This window comes from Rousettus aegyptiacus, unplaced genomic scaffold, assembly GCF_014176215.1.
Source record: "Rousettus aegyptiacus isolate mRouAeg1 unplaced genomic scaffold, mRouAeg1.p scaffold_m13_p_6, whole genome shotgun sequence".
Taxonomy (NCBI): Eukaryota; Metazoa; Chordata; class Mammalia; order Chiroptera; family Pteropodidae; genus Rousettus; species Rousettus aegyptiacus.
In genome coordinates this window covers 37,135,262-37,159,342 of record NW_023416309.1, presented here as the reverse complement: position 1 = coordinate 37,159,342, position 24,081 = coordinate 37,135,262, and the positions used below count along the sequence as shown (strand labels likewise).

Here is a 24,081-nt window from a genome sequence, read left to right as displayed (position 1 = left end):
CTTTAAGAAAACATTACATAGACCGTAGCTAGAGGCTATGGAAGATTCCTTCCAGCTCTAAGATTTTAAGGCAAAGCCCTCGGACGATTCCTCAGCCTAAGCCACTAGGGCGGGCAACTGAGGGGTGAGAGAGCCCCTCTTATTTTCACTGCAGAAAGGAGTGGAGCTGCATAGGCAGCTGCCTGGGGTCCCTGTATTGGGACTCCAGTTGCCCTGGCTCCGAACGACTGTTTTTATTCCTGGATCTCCAAATTCTGTCTTCCTTAAAGATTGAAGACCTGAGTTTTCTGCTCTCATCCCAGTTCATTGTGGCTTCGCACACATTTATTGATCATCTACTGGTTCCAGACATGGGGCTAGGTGCTAGACTGCAAACACGAAAAGCACCCAAACTGATAGAGAGCCAATCAGCTCTGTGACCTTGGAGCAGTTACTTGTCCTCTAGAGGCTCCATTTACTTGTCTGTAAAATGGGGGTGGGGGGAATTGCAATGCTTATTTCTGAAGAAGCGTTCAGCTGTGCTATGCTGGGGCTCTCTGCATCTATCCTCACTGAGGGAAACTGAGGATAGGGTGACCAGACAACTGGATTGGTCATAGAGGTGGACCAACTTGGTGCTTCCTGGGATGCAAGTCTGCCTGCCCTCAGCCCCTCACGGATGGTGGCTGAAACCTCCCAGAGGGTCTTGGTGCTGCACCCACCCCTATTTGTCCAGAGGCGCAGTGCCGATTGATCCAACAAAGGCGAGTGGTTTCATTTCCCAGGAGCCCCTCTTAGCAGAAGGCCCCCCACACCCGGCGGGGGTCCAGATGGCTCCACCCCACCTCCCTGCTTTGGCACTGCCCTCACCCCCTGTCTGTCTCCTGGGAACCGACAGTAGCGCCCCAACCGTGTTTCACCAGGCAAAGCCTGTGGTGGGCAAATGTCCTCAAACCCATCAGGGACCCTGGGTTCTGGGCCACTGCCCCGGCAGGCCTAGGCCGGTGGATGAATGTTCATTGAAGAGGATAAGACTCTCCAAGGACCCAAAGTGTCTTGGTGGAAGCCCAGAGCATCCTGACAATTGATTTAAAAAATTCTCCCTGCCCTCTGCAAGCAGTCACTTGCACCTACCTTGTCTGGCCTTGCAGGCACCAGGCCTGAGTGTGAGAATGGAGCTTTGCCCCCTACTAATAGGTAACCTGCAGGCAGTTCAGGCTGAGCCTCAGATTTCTGTTTGTTAGTAGGACAACAGCACCTAGTTGCGGGGTCATCTACGGATGATTCATGTCATACAGGAAATCCACAGCAAACCGTTTTATCATTGTGGAGTAGTACACTGATGGTTAAAGGTGTGACAGCTGGAGTCAGACTGCCTAGGTTCAAATCCCCTGTCTGTCCGTGGGCCATGACGAGCAAGGTATTCACCTCTGGGCAGCAGTCACTTATTGTGAGTGATCACTGCTGTGTTCGTCATTTGCGGGCTGCAGCCTGGGCGGCTGGAGACAAAGACCAGTTGAGAGGGTGGCATTCCTGGCCCATCCTTTCCCTTTACTAAATCTTCACTTGCTACTATTTTTCATTGTGGTATATATGCACACACACGTATACGTGTGTGTATATGTGTGTGTATATAATTTGCCATTTTAACAATTTTAAGTGTATAATTCGGTAGCATTAATTATATCCACAGTGTTGTAGAACTATCACCCCTATTTCCAAAACTTTTCATCACTCCCAACAGAAACTCTGTAGCCATTAAACAGTTAACTACCCATTCCCCCTTCCCTCCACCCTGGTAATCTCTAATCTACTCTCTGTTCCTCTGAATTTGCCTGTTTCTAGATACTTCATAAAAGCTATTGCTCATTTTTAAAGCACCCTTTGTACAACTATAACAGCTCTGTCAGTGCAGGAATGTAAAAAGTGTTATTTAACATTTAGTTTGCTCATAAAATTATTAAATTTGATATATTAAATTTAATGGTAATTTTATTCAGGCAATAGTTATAGATTTAGTAATTACATTTTTATTTCTAAAATAATATTTTAATTTCTTATATTATAGCTTGTTTATTGTAGAGAATATTGAAAATATAGAAGAGTATAAAAAAAGAGGTTAAAGTTACCTGTAACTCCAATAATATTAACATTTTTTTTTAAAGAGATTAGATCTATAATTAAATGTATTTAATGGTTTTAGGCTGTGAGCTACCGAACTTGGGTTTTTGTCAGTTTGAGAAAGACTCCTACCTTTGAGATGAGAAGACCCCACCCACAGTCTAGAAGGCAGGGCAAGATCTAAGAATATCTGGACTTTGTGTCGGTGACATTGCCGAGTAGACCCAGAAAGCATTCATTTGTGGAAGAAGCTATGGAAAAAAGAGAGGAAGGAATCCTCTGAAATGAATCATACGTTTGTGAAAGAAAATTTTTTAGACAGATCTTTTTCCTTAACCTAAAGCTCTTACCAGTTTGTTTTGTTCTGTTTTGTTTTGTTTTTCAAATGAACACACTTATCATGTGCTGGTATAGCATAAAGTGCTTTCTTATGTAGTATTATTCATTCAATCCCACACTCTCCCTAGGAGGTAGATCTTATCCTCTTTTTACATCCTGGCTCTGCCACCCACATGCTATGTGACCTTGAGTAAGTTACTAAACTTCTCTGGGGTTTCAGCTCCTCATTTATTACCTACCTCATAAGGTGTAAAGCCCTTGGAATAGAATAAATAAGCTCTTAGAATTTATAGGCACAATGGAAGTATTTTTGTTAGCTATTAGGATTATTCTTTATAGATGAGGTCCCTGAAACCTGGGGGTGGGGGGGGACTAATGGGCTCCCTGATGCCAATTTTTGTCACCTTGGGTTTTGGAGGGCTGCAGGCTGGCTCGGATGGAGAAGGCTGCCTCCTCCTTCTCACCTGGGGGTTTTGGGTATATGATTTGCTTCCAGACAGGGCCTTCTCCCTCCCACAGGAGGCAGAAGGGGCTGAATTAAAGGACAAGTCAAGGAGAGAAAATCGATCACATCTTGCTCTTCACCTTAAATCTCCAAAGGCTTCCCAATCCCCTCAGGATTCAGCCCAACTCCTTAACAAATTCACTCAGCCCTTCGGGATCTTCCCTTCCGTTGTCACTGCCCCAGTCTCATCTTCCTCCTAAAAATCTACTCCCAGTCATGCTAAAAGGCCCTGAGCCTCTGCTTGCCTCCGGGCCTTCTCCCACTCTCTTCCCTCTGTCTGGAACACTCTTCCCTCACTCCTGCTCCACTGGCTAATCCCTAAACATCCTTTAGGTCCTAAGCTTATCTTCACTCTTGCCTTCCCTGGTTTCTTGGGTTAGCCGCCCCTCCTGTGGACTCCCCTGGCCCCTATACTGCTTGTAAATGCTATTTGTGCCCTGTGATGAATTGTCTGGATCTGTCTTCAGGAATGTCCCCCAGCTGTTTGAAGAGCTGACCAAGGATGGCCCTTAGCTGGTGGCCCTCACTGGGGGTCACGCTTAGTGGAGGAAAACGGCCTTGCTCAAGGTTATGGCTCCTTCCAAAGGCAGTCCAGTTCAGTGCCACAGGAAAAAGGCCCAGCACTCTTGCCATACTTGGGACAGCTCCAAAGGGCCATCTTGTCTTCAGCACTTCCTGTAAGGGTGATGGAATCTGCCATGGAAATAGCATTGCAGCCCAGCACAGCCCTCTGCCTAACTCCGCCCTTACTTCCCTCCCAAGACAGTGATCCTGAGAGTGTTTCCTAATACACGCTCTGGAAGCTCTCCCCTACCCCAGAAGCTCTTCCCAGGAACCCACGGTGTGCCATGTGCTGACTGTGGCTCATTAATGCCCTCGGGATAACATTCAAGGCTCTCAGACTGACCTCCAGGTTTCTCAGTATCTGACCACCTCTCCTCACATCCCAACCTCACTGTTCCCTGGGGGAATTCTCTCTCTAGTCATATGTGACTCTTCATTGCTCTAACTTTGACACGAGGCCTGTTTTTTTCTGCACCTTTATTCTCAAGATTCCTCCTCCCTTGAATGACCTCCCTATGCTTCAGTTAAAAATACTTATTCAGCATTTTGATGTGCCAGGCCCTGGACTAGGCATTAAGGTGCTTCAGCCTAGGAGGGAGGAGAGACAGCAGATAAATGAGTAATTCTGTGACAGTATCAGTACTCTAAGGAGAGGCACAGGGAAGCAGGAGATCACATGACAAGGGAGGGGGCTGACCCAACTCCTCATCAGGGAAGGCTTTTCTGAGGAGTTGCTGTTTAGGATGAGGAGGCCTAGGCCAGGCTGAGGATGGTGAGAAGAGCATGCTTGCACAGGGACTGCAATCAATCAAAACTGACCCAGAAACAATACAGCTAATAGAATTTGTAGATATAGTTATTACAACTATATTCCATATGTACGAGAAAGTAAAGGAAACATAAGCAAATACATGGAAGATTTTTTTTAAAAAAGACCTAAATAGATCTTCTAGAGATGAAGACCACAAAAAAAAAATTGCACTGGATGGGCTAAACAGCAGATTAGTCACTGCAGAAGAAAAGATAATGAACATTAAAACAACAGTAGAAACTCAACAAGATGAAACAGAGAGAAACAAGATTTGAAAGAAAAAAATGAACAGAGCATCAGTGAGCTCTGGGATAACTTCAGGTGGCCTAGTAAATGTGTCAGTAGGGTTCCGAAAGGAGAGGAAAGAGAAGAGGGGGCATGAAAAATTTTGAAGGAAGAGTGGTTGAAAACTTTTCAAATTTGATGAAAACCATGAACAAGATACAAGAAACCCAATGGACCCCAGGCAGAGATCTCTTATATTCCCAATGCCTGGCTCACAGTTGGCATACGATCAATGCTTGATAAATGAGTGAGCAAACTGCCGCCTGCGCAGACTCTCGCCCTGCTGTCTCCCTTTCGTCCCCTTTCTTCCTGTCCCCTCTCGTGCTCCAAGTGCTTCTCATCCGACAGAGCTGTCCTGGATGCATATGGTGGCCTCTACGAAAGCCCCTTGATCTTAAGTCTAGGAACTAGTCCCTGCTTCAGGGTTCGTTATGAGAGTCTCAAGTGGTCCAGCCTTTTCAAATCTGAGAACATCAAGGGGTTTAGAGATTCAAGTTAAAATATCTCGAGTCTTGCTGGCACGACCTCCCAGGGCCTCCTGGTTTCTCAGTCCCTGTGACGGTGGCAGGCCCACGGTGGATTAGATTTTGTGTCCTACCCAGGTGTGTGCCTAGCGGAGCAAGATCCAGACTCAGTTGTCTCACCTTAGCAACTCCTTCGCCTTGTGAAGTTGGGCCGGTTGCTTCACTTCCGTGGGCCACCAACCACACAGAAAGGGACACAGAGGTATTTAGATTTAGTCACTTCTCAATCTAGTCCCTTTCTGGCTCTGACATTTCGTGAGTGAAGCTACCGCACATCAGTGTCACATGGCTCTGTCCCAACCCTCCCGGTCCTCCTTCACTTCCCTGTGGCTGTCTTTCTCTTTGATGTGTCTTATCCTCGCTAACAGTATGTGAAAACTGGGGAAGAGTGAGGCATCAGGCCTCCGAGCCTTTGTCCCTGCCAGGCCCCTCCTTCAATGACTCCCCAGAGTTTTCAGGTCCAAGTTCAAACTCATTAACTCAGCACACCAGGCCTCGATTCTTCCAGTGTGGTTTCTGAAACCACTGGCAACAGATTCGCACTGCCTCACCGCCCCCAGCCTGCTAAGATTCTGATTAGGAAGGTCTTGGGTGCGTCCTAGGAACTGGCATTTATAATAAGCAGCCCAGGGGATTTAAAAAAATATATTGGTGGTAATGGGGTTAGGTCATACCACATAGGTAAAGAAATCCAAACAGTAGGAAGAAAGCATATGTCGAAACTGTCCCTTCCCTGGAAACTACCACTGTCATTGGTTCTGGGGATAATGCATTGTAAGTAAATACATATATAGGCATGTGTTTAAGCGTAGCCATAAGCCAGGTGATTCTGTGAAGTTAGAGAACAGCTACATCAGGGCATCTGGGATGCATTGCACCCTCATCACCTCTCAGACCTTTGCCTGCACTGCCCACCCGAACCCCTGCCTACCCCAGCCTTGCTGACCTCGCCGCAGCTCAGCTACGAAGGATGCTGCGGCTGTCTGTGTGCCTTACCTCATGCAGCTCTCTGCCCAGAAAGCCTTTCTTCCTATTTTGCTTCCCAGCCAATGCCTATTTATCCTTCAAGACTCAAGTGTTTCCTCTTTCAGGGAGCCTCCCAGCCCTATCCTGAGCCCCAAACTCTGGGTTTACTACAATTCCTTTTAACAAAATAACTGTGTTGAGTGGGCTTTCCTATATTTGTTCTCCTGCTGGACGGTGAGCTCACTGTGGGCCACGTATGTTTTTTGAGCTGCCGAGTTCTAGTACAGTGTACATAATACAGAAATACTCAATAAATGCTGTTCAATAAATGCTCAGAGAGCAGGCATTTTGTCTCATTCTGGCCTTTTGCAGTTTGGAAATTTAAACCATAGTGTTCTACAGCCTCACCCAGGCTCTTTGCCTTTCGTGGTGCTTTAGAAAGGGCTGATGGGGATGGAAGAGAGGACCCTGAGCAGAGGCTGAAAGGAGGGCACTGTTTCCCCAAGTCACAGGCAGGAGGTGGCCCTCAACTCCTGAGCATTCATAGCTGAGGGGACTCAGAGGAGGCTCACACAACTAAATGCAGAGATGAAGCCCCAAGTTTTCCTCCGTGGGTTTGCCTGCTGGTGGCCAGTGGGCAGAGTGGAGCTCGGTGGAACATTCGTGGCAGAAGCAGTGTGACAGGCTTGCCTCCTCCCTCCCTGTGCTGAAGGAGCAGGTGGCCTGATTGTAGGGAGGGGGGTAGGGAGAGGGGTAGGGAGACCCAACAGAGGGAGGGGCATGGGAGAGGAAACTGTACACGCCAAGGGGGGGTGGCGGTCGGGGTGTGTGGCTGGCCAGGCGGTTGTTTAACGAGTAAATGTGCTGGGAACGCTAATGAGCTGCGTTCATTCATGGAGAGCTGCCTCCAGAATTGGGGAGCTGGCCAGGTCCTGGGGTGGAGGAACTGGGGATAGGAGCCAAGTTGGGGAACTGCTTGGCTGCAGAGGCCGGGCTTCTTGTGAAGGGCTGGTGGGGGCGGGGTCTTTGTTCTGACTCTGAGGGGGCCCTCCTTTCTTCCCCACTTTAAAGCAAAGGCTAGGCCTTGCCGGTGGTAACGACTTGACTAAGACTTGCTTTGGATTCACTTTCCAGGCTAGTCCGAAAGCTTCCGGGGGCAGTGGCCGGCTCCTGGAAGCCATAGGCAGGGCTGATCATGCTGCCCCCTGCCCATCCCATCCCTCCTCCCATCCCTTCATCGTGCTTCTCTAAAGCCCCTGGGGCATGTTGCCCGTTAATCAACACTCTTTCTCTTCCCCACATGGATCCTGGCTTCAAGGAGCCCTCTGAGGTCATGGGGCCAGGGAGGCACCCCTGGAGCAGGAGGTTGGAGACCAGACATCTTCAACAGTCTGAATACTGTCTGTGACAGGCCTACTAAGTGCCAGGTGCTGGGTTAAGTGCCAAAATGAGGAAGTGAGGAATCCACGGAGTGGGGGCAGCCTCTGCCCCAGGAGGGGTGTCAGGGAAGGAGCCACATGTGTAAACAGAGCCCCAGCTAAAAGGGGATAAACAAAGCAGCAGGCTCAAAGGAATGAGGATTTAACTTGCCTTGCCCCAGGCAGCTGGGAGAGCAGAGGGGGGCCCGAATGTCCTGAGTAGGACTTTGTGAAGGAGAAGGGGAGGAGGCTCTCACAGAATTGATTTGTGGAAAGGTTCTCTAAGATCACACCACATGGGGCCCTTGAGAAAGTCCCTCCCCACCCTCTCAGTTGTTACTGAATGGATGTTCAAGGACTTACGGCCCTGGATGGAGGTCAAGTACGGAAGTGTGTGAAAACTTTCAAAAGAACCCATAAAATCAGGCACATTAGTCGTGACATACTGGCCACAGCTCTATCTGTGCTATGACAGTAGAGATACTGCAAAATTTTCATCCAGATAGAAATGAAAACAAAGAAAACCCTGAGCCTGCACCTGGTGGATGAAAAGGTTTAATCTTGTGGAGCCCATCAATATCACGTCACCCACCTTTGACAAGCTGTGTTACCCCTGGCCCCTCCTGGACCAGCCACTTTCTTTCTGGTTTCTCCCAGGAGGAAAACCAGGGAAGCCGACTCCGGTGAGAGGAGGTGCTTCTTGGGCTGCTCGGCTGTTTCTTCTTCCCAGGCAGCCTGGAATCAGGGACCCTGACTGATGATGGACAAAAGATGTCTGGGTCCTATGGAGCACCAGCAAACCACAGCTGTCCTTGATACCGGAAGGGTCCTTATCTTTTTGGCTTGAGGATAATTCTCTCCCCACCTGGATTTCCTGTTCACACCCATATGCACACCTGCCTTAGAGTGAAAAAAGTCCCTGTCCGAAGAAGTGTAAGGCCTGGAGTCTGTCGTGGGTAGCCTGTGGTCCTCCTTCTCAACCAAGCAGGCTGCCCAGCTTTTTTCCAGAGCTCTCTGCAGTCCTTTGAAGACAAGACTGAATATTTGTTTTCACCTGTCAGAAATGGAAGAAGATTGGTATGAGAGGAGGAAGATGTATGCTGGACTTCTAATCCCCACTGATGCTCTTCTCCCTGGGAAGCCAGCACAGTGGATGAGCAGGACTAACATGTCTGCAGCTGTGCAATGTCCGAATCAAGGTCATTCTCATTCTGGATGCAGCTAGCTTCGGGTTCCACTTGGAGAAATGGGGTTTCTGCTGTCTTGGTGGAGAATGCGTTGAGGGAGGGGAGATTTTCTTTGGCCTAGGATTTTTGTGACATCACCCTCCCCGCCTTTTTCCCAGGCTCCACATTCAAGGTCTCAGGCTAAGTAAGGTAGGTCTTGGAGATGGCCACCTGGGGCGCGGGGCTGCCTTTCATTATGAATTGACAACGCAAGTCTGACGGGGCCAGGGAGCAGTTTCTGCCGTCGGGTAAATGATGTCTGTAGCCCAGGAGAAGGGGTCAAATAAGATTCCCTCCCCCCATCTGAACCAGCAGCTGGGGCTGCGGGTGCCGGGTGCGTGCGTCTAAGTGTGCTCATCCTCCGTGCGCGCGCGCGCGCGCGTGGTGTGTGTGTGTGTGTGTGTGTAGCGCCAGTGAGGGTCGGGACCCGCAAGTTGAACCGTGGGCTTCTTCCCCTCCCCGCAGCCCCCTGCCCGCTCACGGCGCCTTGTAGGTTCCACCTTTGAAACTGTACGCTGCTGGCAGCAGAGGAGTGGTCGTCGGGAGGCGGGGGCGGGGAGGGTGTGTGCGGGGGAGGGCGGGGAGGAGTCTGGCCCTGGATGTGTGCTTTTCGATTGATGGATGACTGCCGGGTGGGAGCGAGCGTGCGGGTGTGAGAGTGTGTGATTGTGTGTGTGTGTGTGTGTGTGTGTGCGCGCGCGGGGTGCGTGCGCGCTCGGGGCCTGCCCATTTTCCTCCTCGCAGCAGTCAGTTGGGAGCTGGAGGGAGGGAGAGAGAGAGAGGCAGCCAGCGAGAAACCGGAGAGGAGAGGAGCGCCCTCCGCCCAAGGCGTCCTCTCTCCGTCCGCGCACAGGCGCCGTCGCTTGGAGGAGCAAGGTGCCTCCCAGCCCACAAGGGCGCAGAGCACCAGCCAGCGGTCTCTTCGGCGGTTCTGACCCGGGACCGCACCTGGAGGGCGCCCCGGACGGGGATGGTAAGCGGCTGCTGCCGTCTGGCACATCAGAGGGACGCGGCGAGGGCACTATGGCGCTGATGCCCCAGATGGGGTCCTCGGCGGGGCTCGTACGGCCGGAGCTCTGGCTGCTGCTGTGGGCAGCCGCGTGGCGCCTGGGTACCACGGCGTGCCCCGCCCTCTGCACCTGCACCGGCACCACGGTGGATTGTCACGGCACGGGGCTGCAGACCATACCCAAGAACATCCCACGGAACACTGAGCGCCTGTGAGTATAGCCCCATCCCTAGCCCACAGGGAGCCCCGAGGTTGCCCTCCCACCAAGATGCAATTCAGGGCTGGGGGCGGGAGCTGGGTCTTTGGAACCCGGCTCAGCATCCAGTAGAGGAGTCAATGCCTGCCAGGGTCTTTCTCAAGCCAGGAGCTAGAAGCTCCACTGTTTTCCTTCCCCGGGATTCAAAGGGCCCTCAGTGGGGCTGTCACCTCCCATCCTCACACCTGCATCTTGCGCTCTGCACTGGCAGGCCCTTCCCACTGCGCCAGCACTTTATTCCTCCAGGGTGCCTGTGAATTGGTGCCAGAAAGCCTTCCTGGCACCCAGGAGGGAAGCTCCTCACGCTGGCAAGAAACCATGTCTCCTTTTGGGCACATGGGGCTTGGGCTGTGTTCTGAGTGGTGTGCGTGGATATGGGTTCTGAGGGCTTGCAGGCTGGTGATGGGTAGCAAGATGGGATGGAGTTGAAGTTTTTGGTTTTTCCCTTTCTCTCCATTGTTTGCCCCAGAGCCTTAAGAATTCCCTTGCAGGTGTCAGGCATTGGTCTCCCACCTCACTTACAGCCATACCCCAACCCCGGGCAGACAATGGATCGTGAGGGATTTGACTTTGGGGCTTGTTACATTCAGCACCCAGAGATATGTGTGACCTGGATGGAGAGCCCTGTAAATGATGCTGAGAGGTCAGGAGCTTGGAATGGGAGACACAAGGTTAAAGACATTAACCATGACAAGCATGACAAGTCATAAAAACACCATTTCTCCTCCCTTGTTTCTCTTACTTCTAAATTCTTGAGGAAACTCAGCTCTTTCTAGACCTGCTGAGCTTTGTAGGGTGTGTGTGCACACGTGCGTGTGTGGATGGTTAGTGTGTGTATGTGTGCGTATTTACAGACCTATATAATTTGCTTTCCCAGATTCCCTGCGGAATGTGTGTATGTATGAATTCCTTGTATAGTGGTATCACCTCAGTGTGAGGCTGTGAGAGTCCCTGTATGCAGTATGTGTACATTTCGGTCACATGCAGGGCCTTTGTGCTGCTTGCAGAGGTGATAGCCTTGGGAGATTTTTGAACTGGACTTTGGCAAAGGCTGCCGGCTCTTTTGAAACCTGCTGACTCCTTCTTCCCACACTCCTGGGCAACTGCCCTGGCTCTCAGGAAAGGCGTACATATTTCAATAACTTTTGAGCGCATTTTCATGGCTCCCAGCTGGTCAGAGGCAGAAACCTGACCCTGGGGAGAGCTGTCTCCTGGATCAAAGTCTGTACCAAGGTCAGCAATTAGTGAGCATGCTTTCTCCCAGACTCTTCTTGGTTGAAAAATTCTTGGTGGTTTTAGAGAATTTACAATCTAGATGCAGTCTCGATAGGAATCAATGTGTGTTTGAGGGCGTGTGAGGGCTGGAGAAAGATGCTGGCATGGGGAGAGGGTGGACCAAACCGTTTGCTTGGGGTAACTATGCATTATCTTGTGTGGCTCTGGAGAAGGACTGAAGGTCAGAAATCTGTCCAGAGGACCCCTGAGGTTGCAGGGTCACCTTCAATACCTCTGGACCTACTCTCTGTTCCTTGGCCTTGCCCACGGGGTATTTCTCCTGCAACCATTACTCTGGTAGCAGCCGTGGTCTGAGACACATTAGTCCCTCTTCTTTGCTTTTGGAATTGAGTCTTGAAGTCATCTCATTCCTTGCTCTCTCTTCCTCTTCAGTTTTGGGGAAAGCGTCTGTTTTGACTTTCATGAACTCTGGAGCTCTTTTGTGATTAAAAGAGATGTGTGCTAAACTGCCTAGTGCAGAGGAGAGTTGGAGCTCCGTTTGCCTAGGTTGGAGCCCCTCAGCTGTCAGTTATTTGCTGTGTGACCTTGGGCAAGTTACTTGGAAAGTTCTCTTAGCTTTCCATTGGGAAAATGGGGCTGCTGATGCATAAGGTCTCTGGTTCTTGTAAGGAATGAAGATAATGTGTGGGAAGTGCCTGGTACATTATGATTCTTGCTAAGTGAGAGCCATTTTTATGATAGGATCAGGGGAAGACTTTTGTAATTTAATTCAGCAGATGTTTACAGGGCCAGGAATTGCCCTGGGTGCTGAAGCTCCAGCAGGGAGTAAGTCCCTGCCCTCAGATGATGTATAGTCGAGAAGACTGGGCAGTGGATACCTAAATGTAAGCTCTTGGGAGAGGGCCAGGCTGGCAGTGTGATGAAGCTGTTGGGGAAAGCATTGGGGTGAGAAGCCCTTTTCTGGGGTGTATGGGCTTCTCAGATGATGGGCTATTTTATCATAGCACTTTGGGACCCAATAGTGGTTGCGTTGGATTTTGCCAAGCAGAGAGGGCAGGCAACCTGAGAGAGGGACTAGTTTTGCCCCGGGGCTGAAACATGCTGTGTGTGTAGGGGACGGGTGGGGGTGGGGGATGGGGATGTGATGGGACCTGAGGCTGGGAAGGTCAGGAAGAGTCAGGAAGACCGTTCTCTACCTGGATTTTTCTTTTGAGGACTTCACTGTTGGAATCCAGGGGTGAATCATCATGGGGGAGTGGGATGAGATCTGATCTTTGCTGTGGGAAAAACTTGGATTGGGGAAGGATGTAGAAAGCAGAGGGAGCCTGTCTTTTCAACATGCGGGCTGTGAAAAGAGCTATTTAAGGAGGAAAAGAACACTCTGAGAAGAGGCCTAGGGGAGAGCCTCAGTGGACTCAAAATAACGGGCAAATGCTCTCTCTAATCAATATGAATATTATGCAGTTTTGGAGCCTGAAATGGCAGCTTCTTCTAAGGCTGCGAAATTTTTATAGACTGCGGATATGCATTTGCCTTTTGTCCTCTGGGCAGTTTCTACAGCAGCCCAAGAGGTCCGGCAACTTTATGATCATATAGTCCATAACTCTGAGTCCAGGCCTGTTTCCCCAGGGGGAAGAAATTGTCGTTGGTTTGCTGCAGGGACTTCTGGGAAGAGGCTGTGCAAGCCCTAGAGCTGTTGTGAGCCAGGTGGGGAAGGGGTCCTGAATAATTCACTGTGAATTATTAGGTTAGGGGCACACTAGAGGACTAGAAGCTTCCTCTTTGTAGGACTCAGGCTCAGAGAGACCCAGCCATAGCTACTATTGATTGTCTTTTCTTCCACTAAAGGTCCTTGACTTTCAGTGGATTTTTTTTTTTTAATTAAAAAAATCTTTTGGACTAGAATGTTCAGGAGAGTGCTGTAAGAAAGTATGTGTAAACGCTGCTTTTCCTCTCCACTCTAGGCACTTGAATTCGAGGCTCGCCACAGAGCCCCTATGGGTGCAGGGTGAAGAGAGGGGAGAGGCCCGTGGATGGAGAGGTGGGGAAGGGCCCCCGGAAGGCCTGCTGACTTCCATTTTGCCCCAGGCCCAGCATATTTTGCTACTCTTCACGCCATGCGGACCTGCTCTCCTTTCTTTCTCAGTATGTTCCTTTGCATCCTGGACAGTTTGTTCATTGCCCTAGCTTCCTGCCTGCTGTGGAGGCCTGGATGGCCCATGCCTTCTCTTAGCTTGACCCCGAATCTAGAGGCCCTATTCAACTGGACTGGGTGGTCATGCCTAAGGAAGACTGTCCAGAACACCCCCTAGGCTGATTGTCTGGGAGCCTGTTTAGAATTCCAAATAATGATCGGCTGGTGGCTGTGCTGAGAGGAGTCAGGGGTCCAGATTAAAGCCATGTCTTCCACCAGGGCCTGGCAGGCCTGGGCTCTCTGAGCAGGGCTCTGTGGTCTCTTGCAGTAGAGACCCACGCTGTGCAGAGTATTTGCCTCTTTGTGGAACTCTCGTCTCCAGTGACAGGTGCCCTGGGCTTATTGCCGGGCTCTCAATAACTGGTGGCGGGACCCCAGTACTGTTACTCTATCCTGAGACCCAGTTTCCCCATCTGTAAAAGGAGATGATGACAGCTTTGCAGATTGATGGTGAGGATTAGGTAAGTGAATGCACAGAGAGGGCCTAGCAACATGCTTGGCATATGGCTGGTGTTCTACTGCCCCTCAGCCTCTGGGAAGAGTGACACCTACTACCACAAAGGGCTTTGCCAAGATTCACTCATGCTATGTGAGTGAAATGCTTTGTGATTCAATTAGGTGATTTTATTATTTTTATTATCCGGGAAGCTCATGCTAAAGGTTTGAGGGTTAGGTTGAGGCAGGAGAGAGCTTAGGAAGTAAGCATTCGAGCACCGGCCATGCTGCAGGCCGCTGTTCTGCAGTCTGGCTGCTCAGAGTGCTCCTTTGCTGTACCAGGGCGCTTTGCCCCCATCCCCTGGGATTTTGGGACAGGGATCAGGGCAGTGCCATACAGGGACTCTGTAGGGTGGACGACGTGATAGCATGGCTCTGGAGCCAACCTGCCTGGGTTTGTAGCTTCTCTGCCACTCAGCCGCTGGGGGACCTGGGGCAAGTTATAGGGTTTAATTCATTCATTCAACAGCTATCTATCTATTCAATGTCTGCGTTACACCGAGTGAATAGTGCTAGACAGAAACCAACACCGCCCTTCCCTACGAGTTTTAGTCCAGCAGGGGAGGTAGAGGTGAATGACACAGTATGAGAATAAGCACGCAATTGCAAACTGTGATAAGTGCTCTGGAGAAAAGCGACTTCTCAGACCTCCATTTCCTGGCCCATAAAGTGGGGACAATGACAGGACCTGCTTCAAATGGTGGCCGTGAACATTAACTGCAGTAATGCTTGGAGAAGCACTTTGCACCAGGCCTGGCACTCAGCAAGCGTTCGATAAATGGTATTATTATTGTTATTAAGGTGACAGAATTGCAGGGACGTGAAAGGAACTTTGGTGCCACTCAATCCTGGATCCCGGCACGGCCCTGCTCACCTGTCCCTCAACAGGCAGTCAGTCACCGGGTGCTCTGGATCCCCTGGGAACCCTGGAGCATGCAGAGACAGGGCCACCCCTTCCTCAGGGCCCCCTCTCTGAGGCAGGAGGCCGGCTGGGGTGGCCCAGGCTGCCCGAAGCTGCCAGCAGGGGCGGCCGTGCTCTTTTGGGGCCAGGGGAGGGGTGGCGGGACAGGCAGCTCCTGCATTATTGGGAGCAGACGGGAGCTTGGCGGAGGTGCCGCCTCCAGTTCTGTGCCGGCATTAGCAACTCGGCAGGGCTTCTTGCTTAATGGGATTTTCTTCCCAAATGCTGTAATTATCGCCATACAAATACTTATTACCCAGAGCAGATGACGGCCGGGCCTTGGGCAGTAGCCAGGGAGCTGGGCTGTGCTCGGGGGTGGAGAATTGGCTCTTCTTTTTGACAGAGATGGCAACCCCGCCCCCCCTCCCCTTTTCTGGAACCCAGCCTGTGCACAAACAGCTGTTGGGCACCTGCCGTGTGCAGTGTCTAGAGAGGTCCAGGATGTGGACCTGCTTCTCGGGGATCTTGTGGCCGGGTGAGAGAAAAGATCTGTCTGTGAAAGAATAAATGCATAAGGAAGTCCATAGGGACATAAAGCACAGTGGCTACCAGCGCAGGCTTTGATGCGAGAATGGCCCAGTCTGAGTCCTGCCTCCGTCAACTACCTGGCAGCTCACTCGAGACTGGAGCTTCTCATCTATAAAATGGAGCCAGCCATTGCACTTACTTCGTAGGGTTGTGAGTTCAAATGAAACACTCCATGTAAAGTGGTTAGAATAACACTGGCACCTAGAAAAGACTGTCATTATTAGAAATGAGATGGGGGTGAGAGATCGAAGGAAGACTTGGATCCCTGCAGCGACCGGGACGTGGGATTGGGCAGGACCCAGGTAAGCGGGGAGAGGTTAAGCAAGGGCAAGGGACTCTGGAGGCATTCAGAAGGTGTGTGCCGTATATTTGGAAAGGAGAGTGAGCAGCTGACCCAACTGATGGGGTGAACATTTGTGCTGGTGTGCTCTGAGGAGGAGAGTAAAGTAATGGGGGGGTACCAGGCTGTGGGGCTGAGAAATGGGGAGCCATCAAAGGGGATGAATGTAAGCCTTTATTAAAACTTTTTTTTTTTACTACTACTATTCAGTGATTTTTAATTAATTTACAGAGTTGTGCGAACATCACCGCAATCCAATTTCAGAATATTTTCATCACCCCAAAATACTCCTTGTTCTTATTGTAACTTTCTATTTTGTCATAATTTCAAACTTACAAAAAAGTTGCAACTAAAGTATAAGGAACATCTACATATCCGTTATCAATATTCAGTTGTTTATATCTTGCCCCATTTGTTTTATTACATCACATACTCACACACACACACACACGCGCGTGCGCGCACACACATACACACACACATTTTTTTCTGAACCATTTCAGAATAGGTTGGAGACATTGTCTCCTTTTTCCTCTAAATACTTCAGTGTATATTTTCTGAAAATAATAAGGCTATTGAAATCATAAAATTTAACATTGATAGAATTCTGTTATCTACTCATGTATACTCACGAGCTAACACGCATGAGTCCATGTATGAATTTCATCAGTTGTCCCAATAATGTCTTTGATGGCTATATTTTTTTCCAGGTCCAGAATTCTGTCTAGATCAAACATGACATTTACTTGCCATGGCTCTTTAGTCGCCTTTAATTTGGACTAGTTTCTCAGCCTTTCTTTGTTTTTCTTGACCTTGACATTTTTGAGGAATATAGGCCCGTTATTTTGTAGAATGTCCCTCAATTTGATTTCATCTGCTCTTTCCTTATGATCCCATTCAGATTATGCATTTTTGGTGAGATAAATAAGTGATGTGCCTGTCTCAGTGGGTCTTGTCAGAAGACACATGATGTCAACTCGTCCCAATATTGGTGATTTTAGCTTTAATCACTCGGCAAATTGGAGTCTGCCAGGCTTTTCTACTGAGAAGTTACTATTCCCCTTCGTTATTAATAAGCAATTTGTGAGAGATGCTTTGAGGTGATGTAACTATTTCATTCCTCATCAAACTCTCAATTCACTAGTTTTAATACCCATTGATGAGAAATTTCTGTCTTTGCCATTTATTCTCTGTTAGTTGGCATTTGACCATAAGAAAAAACTTTCCCTTTCCTCCATCAGTTTGTGTTTGTCTGTTTATAACTGTGTAAATTTGTGCATTATTATTTTGTCCTTTGGGTTATAATTCGATGCTCAGAGTGTCCAGTATTTGGCCAGTTGGGGCCCCTTTAAGCTGCTTTTGTGTCCTTTTGACAAGACTCTTGGAGCACTTGCCCCGCCCCCGCCGCCCCCAGAGGTTTTGAGTGGAGAGTGACAAGTGCAAAATGGTGTTTTAAGATATTCTGTTGCCTTGCTTTGATGTCGAAAATAAATGGAGGGAGACCTGGCAATGGGGAGACCAGTTGGTTATGATGACCGTGGTTCCTAGCTTTTTTACGACAGTGGTTTTGCTGTCGTTGCTGTATGTTATTCTTCTTTTAAAAAGTAAAAAAACTTTTATTTAAAAAATAATTTTAGGTTTATAGAAAAGTTGCAAAAATAGTACAGAGAGAGTCCCATACAACATCTTTCTTAACCAGAGCACAATGAACAAAACTAAGAAATTAACATTGGTAGAATACTAAGCTAAGCTACGGACTTTATTTGAATTTCACCAGTTTTTTCACAAATGTCCTCTTTCTATTCCAGGATCCAACCCAGGATTCCACATTGCATTTAATTGTTATTTCTCCTTAGTCTCTTTCAATCTGTGACAGTTTCTTTTTTTATTATATTTATTTTTTTGCTTTTTGCGACCTTGACACTTTTGAAAAGTGCTGGTCAGTTATCTTGTAGAATGTTCCTGGGTTTGGGTTTGTCTGGTGTATTTTCATGATTGGATTGAGGTTATGTATTTTTGGCAAGAATGTCACAGAGGTGATATGCCCTTTTCACGGCATACTATTGGGGTGGATAACACAGATATGTCTCATCGCTGGTGATCTCTTGGTTAAAATGGTGTCTGCCAGTTTTTGCTACTGTAACATTACTATCTTTCCATTTGTAATTAATAAATATTTGAGGGTAGATGCTTTGAGACTATGTAAGATCTTTCTTTGTCTTCAAATTCTTACCTACTAATTTTAGTATCCGTTAATGGATCTTGCCTGCAACCATTATTATCCAATTTTGATTTTTCTATTTCCCTCATTCCTTCTACATTCATTAATTGGAAAGAGAATTTTATTCCTTTTTAAGAAGGTGATTTGTTTGATGGGTACCTTGGGTTTTGAGTTTCCTGAAGGCAGGGACCATGTCTTATGTATTTTTGTATCCCCTTACCTGGTGCGTAGTAGGTGCTCAAAAAAGTATGTTTGATGAGTTTATTTTTCCTATAAACTTTTGGTAAGACGTTTTATGGTTCTGATCTTTGCTTTTGAAAACATGATCCTTGTGGTGAGCTAATTAATGGTCCCCAAAGATGTTCTTGTCCTAATTCCTGGAGCCTGTGAATATGTGATCCTACAGGGTAAAAAGGACTTTGCAGATGTGATTAATTTAAGAGTCTTGAGATGGCTGATGATCTTGGATTATCTGAGTAGGCCCAACATAATCACAAGGCTTCCTGTAAGAGGGAGGAAGGAAGGTCAGAGTCAGTGGTAGAAGGTATGACAATGGAAGCAAGAGGTTGGAGTGACGTGAGGGAGTGGCCAACACCCAGAGAACGCAGGTGACCTCTAGAAGCTGAAAAAGGCAAGCAAATGGATCCTCTCCCAGAGCCTCTAGAAAGGAATGCAGCCTTACCAACACCTTGACTTTAATCCAGTGAGACTGATTTTGGACCTCTGGCCCCCAGAACTGTAAGATAATAAATTTGTGTTGTTTTAAGCCATTAAGTAGGTGGTGGTAATTTGGGGTAGCAGCAGTAAGAAAATAATACAGTCCTCAAAGAATTAGGAGGCTATTGCAGAGACCAAGGCATGAGAGGAAGCAGGTCTTGACTGAGGCAGAGAGAGCAAATGGGTAGGTCATGAGGGACTCTAAGACGGAAGTCTGGGAGAGTGATCCTGCAAGCAGAATAAAGTTGGGAAAAGTGGCTGATACTGGAGAGGCCATGCAGTTGGCTTCTGCCTCTTTTGCTTGAATTGCTAATAAATGGCTATATGAAAAAGATGACCCTAGAGGTAGGGGATAGTTACTCTGTAGAGTGTTCAGACTGGAGAGACAGCTGGGAGGGCCTCCTGGGGAAGCAGTGGAACCTTCGGCAGTGGAAGAGAAACTTCAATAAGAATAAGAATCTCCTGGGAAGCTGGTATAAAATACAGACTCCCAGGCCCATCCCAGAGACGCTGATTCAGCAGGTCTTTGGCAATTGTGATTCAGGCGATTCAGATGCAGGAGGTGCCCAGACCACAATTTGAGAAACACTGCTTGGTGCTGGGCTTCCTGGTGAGGAAGGTCTGTCCTTCGAAGACTCATGTGGCCTGCCTGTGGCATCAGCCCACGTGAAGAGGGCGGGAAGAAGGGAATGCCACCGGGAGGAGTGGCGGGGAAACAGGAGGTGCCCCTGTCTTGTGTGTGACCCGGGAGAATGCTGGCTGAACACTTGTAGATTCAAACCTGGATAATGTGTAGTTATTGCCAAACCAAGAAAGTGTTTGGAGATGGTGAGGAGGGCTCACTGTGTGGAGAGCAGCCAGTCTGTCCAAGGATGAGGGCCAAGGAAAGCTTCTGGAACTGCGAAGCCAGGCAGAATGGCTTCCTGGGAGAAGTGGAAGGCAGAAGGCAGGTGGTCAGGAGCAAGTAGGTGGTGAGGAAGTTTGTGGGAGGAGTACCAAGAGCACGAGCTCCATGGGGGAGTCGTTTGTAGCATCCGGGTAGGTGGACCGGAGTCTGCTGGGGGCAGAGGGCAGCAGCATGCTGGGGGATGGTTGAGGAAAGGAGGAGCCAGAGCCCTTGGGATGGGGAGTGGGAGGCAGGGACTTGTGACAGGTCAGAGAAAACCTGAAGTGGAGAGAGGCGAAGAGGGAGTGGCGATGGTGTTAGTGGTCATTAGTTAGAGCCCCTATCTTGTGCCAGGCTCGGAGCAAGATGCTTTACCCAAGTCTGCCCTTTTACTCCTCATAAGTGTCCTGTGAGAAAGGTACCACCACTGCTTTGCAGATGAGGAGAAGGTATAGAGAGGTGGCGCCATCTGCCCGGCACCATAGATGGGTGGGTGGTAAGTGGAGCGCCCAGGGCCCCCAAGTCTTGTATTTTGTTGTTTTTAAATTTGACTACTGCTCCATGCATCTTAATAAGGCCTGGCTTCATGCATTCATTCATTCATTCATTCATTCATCCATTCATTCATTCGTCAGACATTCAGTGCCAACAAAACCCCTGTCTTAGCACTGGGGCTTAGCACTGGGGCTTAAAGGCAAATTGGCCATGACCGATTCCTGCCTGTGCATGTGTGTGGGGTGGACCCCGGTTTAAGGGTGGTATAGGAAGGGAGTGTTCGGCCTGCGGGTAGCAGGTGGTGAGCAGAGTTGGGAGATGCGGGGGGATAGGCGTTACAGCCAGAGGTCAGTGTCAGGGAGTTAGTTGGCAGGTGGCCTCTCCGGGGCCTGAGGTGGGGCCTCTCAGGGGTCTGGGCGGGCAGTGAGCGGGAAGCGGCTGGCAGGCGTGCACTCGGAGGCCTGGTGGCTGCAGTGTGGGCCGTGCAGGGTCGTGGTTTGGGGTGAGTTCAGGCTTGGGAAAGGGGTTGGCAAGAGTAAGGCTGGGCCTCGGTAGTGAAGGGACTGGGTGCAGTTTGGGCCTCGGACAGAACGTACCATGGGGTTGGGGTTAAAAGCTGGACCCCGATCACTTCACACCCATTAGGATGGCTATCACACACACACACACACACACGCACACGCGCACGCACGCACGCACACACGCGCACACACACACGCACGCACACACACACACACCCAGAAATGACAAGTGGTGGTGAGGATGTGGAGAAGTCGGAACCCTCATGCACTGTCGGTAGGAATATAAAATGGTATAGCCACTATGGAAAGTATAATGAGTCCTCAAAAAATTAAACATAGAATTACCATGTGATCCAGCAAATCCACTTCTGGGTATATACCCAAAAGAATTGAAAGCAACGTCTCAAAAATATTTGTATACCCATGTTCACAGCAGTATTAGTAACAAGGCTAAAGAGCGGAGGCAACCCAAGTTGTATCCATTGATGGATGAGTAGATAAACGAAATGTGGTATAACGTACAACGGGGTACCATTCAGACTTAAAAAGGAAAGACATTCGGACGTGTGCTGCAGCACGGATGAACCGTGGGGACATTATGCTGAGTAAAGTAAGCCGGTCATAAAAAGACAAATGCTATACGATTTCACTTATCTGAGAAACCCAGAGTAGTAAAATTCATAGACGTAGAAGTAGAATGGTAGTTGCCAGGGGCTGAGGGGTGGGAGGAATGAGGAATTAGTGTTTAGTTGGTATAGAGTTTTGGTTTTTTGATAAAAAAAAGTCCTGGAGATGTGTTGCACAACAGCGCGATTATACTTAACACTACTGAACTGTGCACTTAGGAAATAGTTAAAGTGGTAAATTTTGTTATGTGTGTTTCCCCACCGTTAAATATGAGAGGAAATGAGGGGAGGGAAAGAGGAGGAGAGGGCGTGCACATTGGGCCCGAAGTCAGACATACCAGGGTTCAAGTCTTGCCTCCTTAACTTGCTTCCATTATGAGGCTGTAGGGGGCTGGCCTGGTTGTGATAGTGTAAGTATTGCTAGTAGCCAAGCCAGGGAAACAAGGTGGTCCCCAGGAGCTGGGGCAGCGTGGGCCGGGTTGCACATCTGCCCCGGTGTGGGCCCCTGATCACTCAGCCCTGGGGCCTCTTGACTATCCCACCGCGGAGGACTGTCCCAGCGCTGGGGTTGGCGCCAGGCCTGTGGGCTTCGCTGGGGGGCTGGAGAAGAAGCCTCTCGATCATGACCTGCCGAGGCCTGAGGACTGTGGGGATGGCTCAATCAGCTAATGGGAGCATGTGTCAGGCGTGGACCACCATGTGCCAGAAGGAGCCAGCTTGGTCGGCAGAATTGCTCATTCAGCCTATTTTCACTGTATTTAGTGAATACCTACTGTGTGCCAGGCAGCTTCGCCACACAGCAGTGAGCAAAACAGATGTAGCCTTTGCCTCTCTCAGCCTGGCGGGGGAGACTGGCCTTTAACAAAGGGCCTCATACTGAACATATCTAAATCGCAATCCCAGCTCTGGGGAAGGAGCTAAGTGGACACCCACGGGGAGGCTGGTTTGGAGGGGGGGACATTTAAATCGAGGCCTGAAGGATGTTAGCAGCCAGCCAGGTGTATGTGTTGATGGCTGGGTGAGGGGGAGAGGGCTGTTCTGGGTTGTTCCAGGCTGCTCTGGGCTGAGGGAGCAGGATGCGCGAAGGCCCCAGGCAGAAGCACTGCTCCGTGAAGGAGGGGAGCAGAGCCGCTGAAGCCCTGGGGGCTGGGATTTTCTTGTGAATGGATTTCAGAAAAAAACCAGTCTTTTAACCTGAGAGCCCTGGGAGGTTGTTGGTAACACAGTAGTGTCACTTGTGTGTTGAGTTTTTCTTGGCTGATGTCTTTTTGGGAGAACATTTCTTAATTAGTGTCTCTCTCTCTCTCTCTCTCTCTCTCTCTCTCTCTCTCTCTCTCTCTCTCTCTCTTTTTTCAGTGGGGGAAAAGGGAAACGGAAAATCCACTCAACTCAGTGCTATTTGGACTACATCAATTTTAATGCGAATTTATTCATACAGTTAAGAAACGTCGATCAGGTGCCATGTGCTGTGTTAGGCCCTGGAAATAACAATAATGAGAAAAAAACTGACAGTCTGTGTCCTCAAGGAACTTACGATCTTATTCAGGTGCTGAGACGTCAGTCAAGAAAGCCCCCAAATCCATGGAAAATTGTCCTTAATTGGTGCAGTAGAGGAGAGGGTTGGGGTGCTCTGTGGTCTGGGGACAGGGTGGGCCGACCAGTTGGAAGGGAAAGTTGAAGAGAGTTAGGTAAAGAAGAAGAAGGGGGCGTTCCAGGCAGAGGGAATGTTGCGTTCAAAGGCTCTGCTCCAGGAGAGAGCTTATCAGAACTGGGGTTGGGGTGGGCCAGTGGCCTCGTCTTGTCATTCACATTAAGATTTTTGTCTTGAGTCCAAGAGTGATGGGGATTCATTGAAGGGCTTAAGTGGGGGAGTGACATGATCAGATTTGCATCTTGAAAAGGTCACTCTGGCTGTGGCTCGGAGAACAGGTTGGAGGGGAGCCAGAGGGAATGTGGGGAGCCTGGGTAGGGTCTCTGTGCTGCTTCGGGCACCATGACAGAGGCGTAGACACACAGTAGTCTGCAGATTAGGGTGTTTGGCCTTGTCTGTGGGTCTGGCTGGGTAGGGAAATTCTTCCTTCCCTCAGTTCTCCCGTCTGACTCTGCAGACACTCAGTGCTGTGGATTTGGTTAGGCTAAGATTTCAAAGGACAGAGCCGAGGTATACAATGTCGTCATCCCCTTTACCCCCAACTCTGTCACAAGCAGAATGTGTGTGTTTATTTTTTGAAGACCCAGCAGGAAGGGATTTGGAAGGCAGCCCAAGCCTCCCCATCGCCACTGGGCCGCTGAGTGAGTGTGCCGGTCCCTCAGGGAACCAGCACCCGCAGTGTCTGGAGCTCCAGGGCAAGAAATGCTTGTGAGGCATGTGGGGCCTCCAGAGCACCCTGTGAGGGGCCATGGGTGTTTATTCCTGCAGCTCTCGGAAATCCGAGGGTTTCTTTTGGTTTATCACAAACACTCAACTGCTGGGGATGAGATTCTTGTTTTCTGAGAGGATTCAAGAAGTCTTGTGTGTCTTTGTTTTTCCCAGTAACTTTGCTTCAGAGCATTTTCTGCAAAATCTTTTACCAACAAGTTTTTCTCTTCAGGTTAGGACCACACAGGAGCTGATAGAAATCAGGGCCACTTGCCACCCGAGTGCATCTCCTCTTAGGAGACAAGGACGGGTGCAGACCCATCCCTTTTGGAAGAGAGAGAACCATCTTAGGGCGTCTTCCCCGGGTCTTGGCATCCTGGGCTCTGCGGGGCCTGAGTAGCTGGCTTCTTTGTCCCTGCTTGGCATGGCCCTGCCAGTCCAGCACCAGCCCGAGCTGAGCCGAGAGCCCCCACCGTCCTGGTGCAGCCATGGTCCTCGA

The 24,081-nt window shown here is 49.4% G+C and overlaps 1 protein-coding gene across 1 annotated transcript in view; it reads left to right on the top strand.

Moving 5' to 3' along the window:
- Positions 1-9,404: 9,404 nt before the first annotated feature.
- Positions 9,405-24,081, top strand: part of SLIT1 (slit guidance ligand 1) — a 150,893-nt gene continuing 136,216 nt past the window's right edge. Inside the window, exon 1 of the mRNA XM_016164202.2 lies at positions 9,405-9,958. Within this exon, the coding sequence (XP_016019688.2) occupies positions 9,762-9,958 (197 nt within the window). The 5' untranslated portion in view covers positions 9,405-9,761. The remainder of the gene's footprint in view (positions 9,959-24,081) is intronic.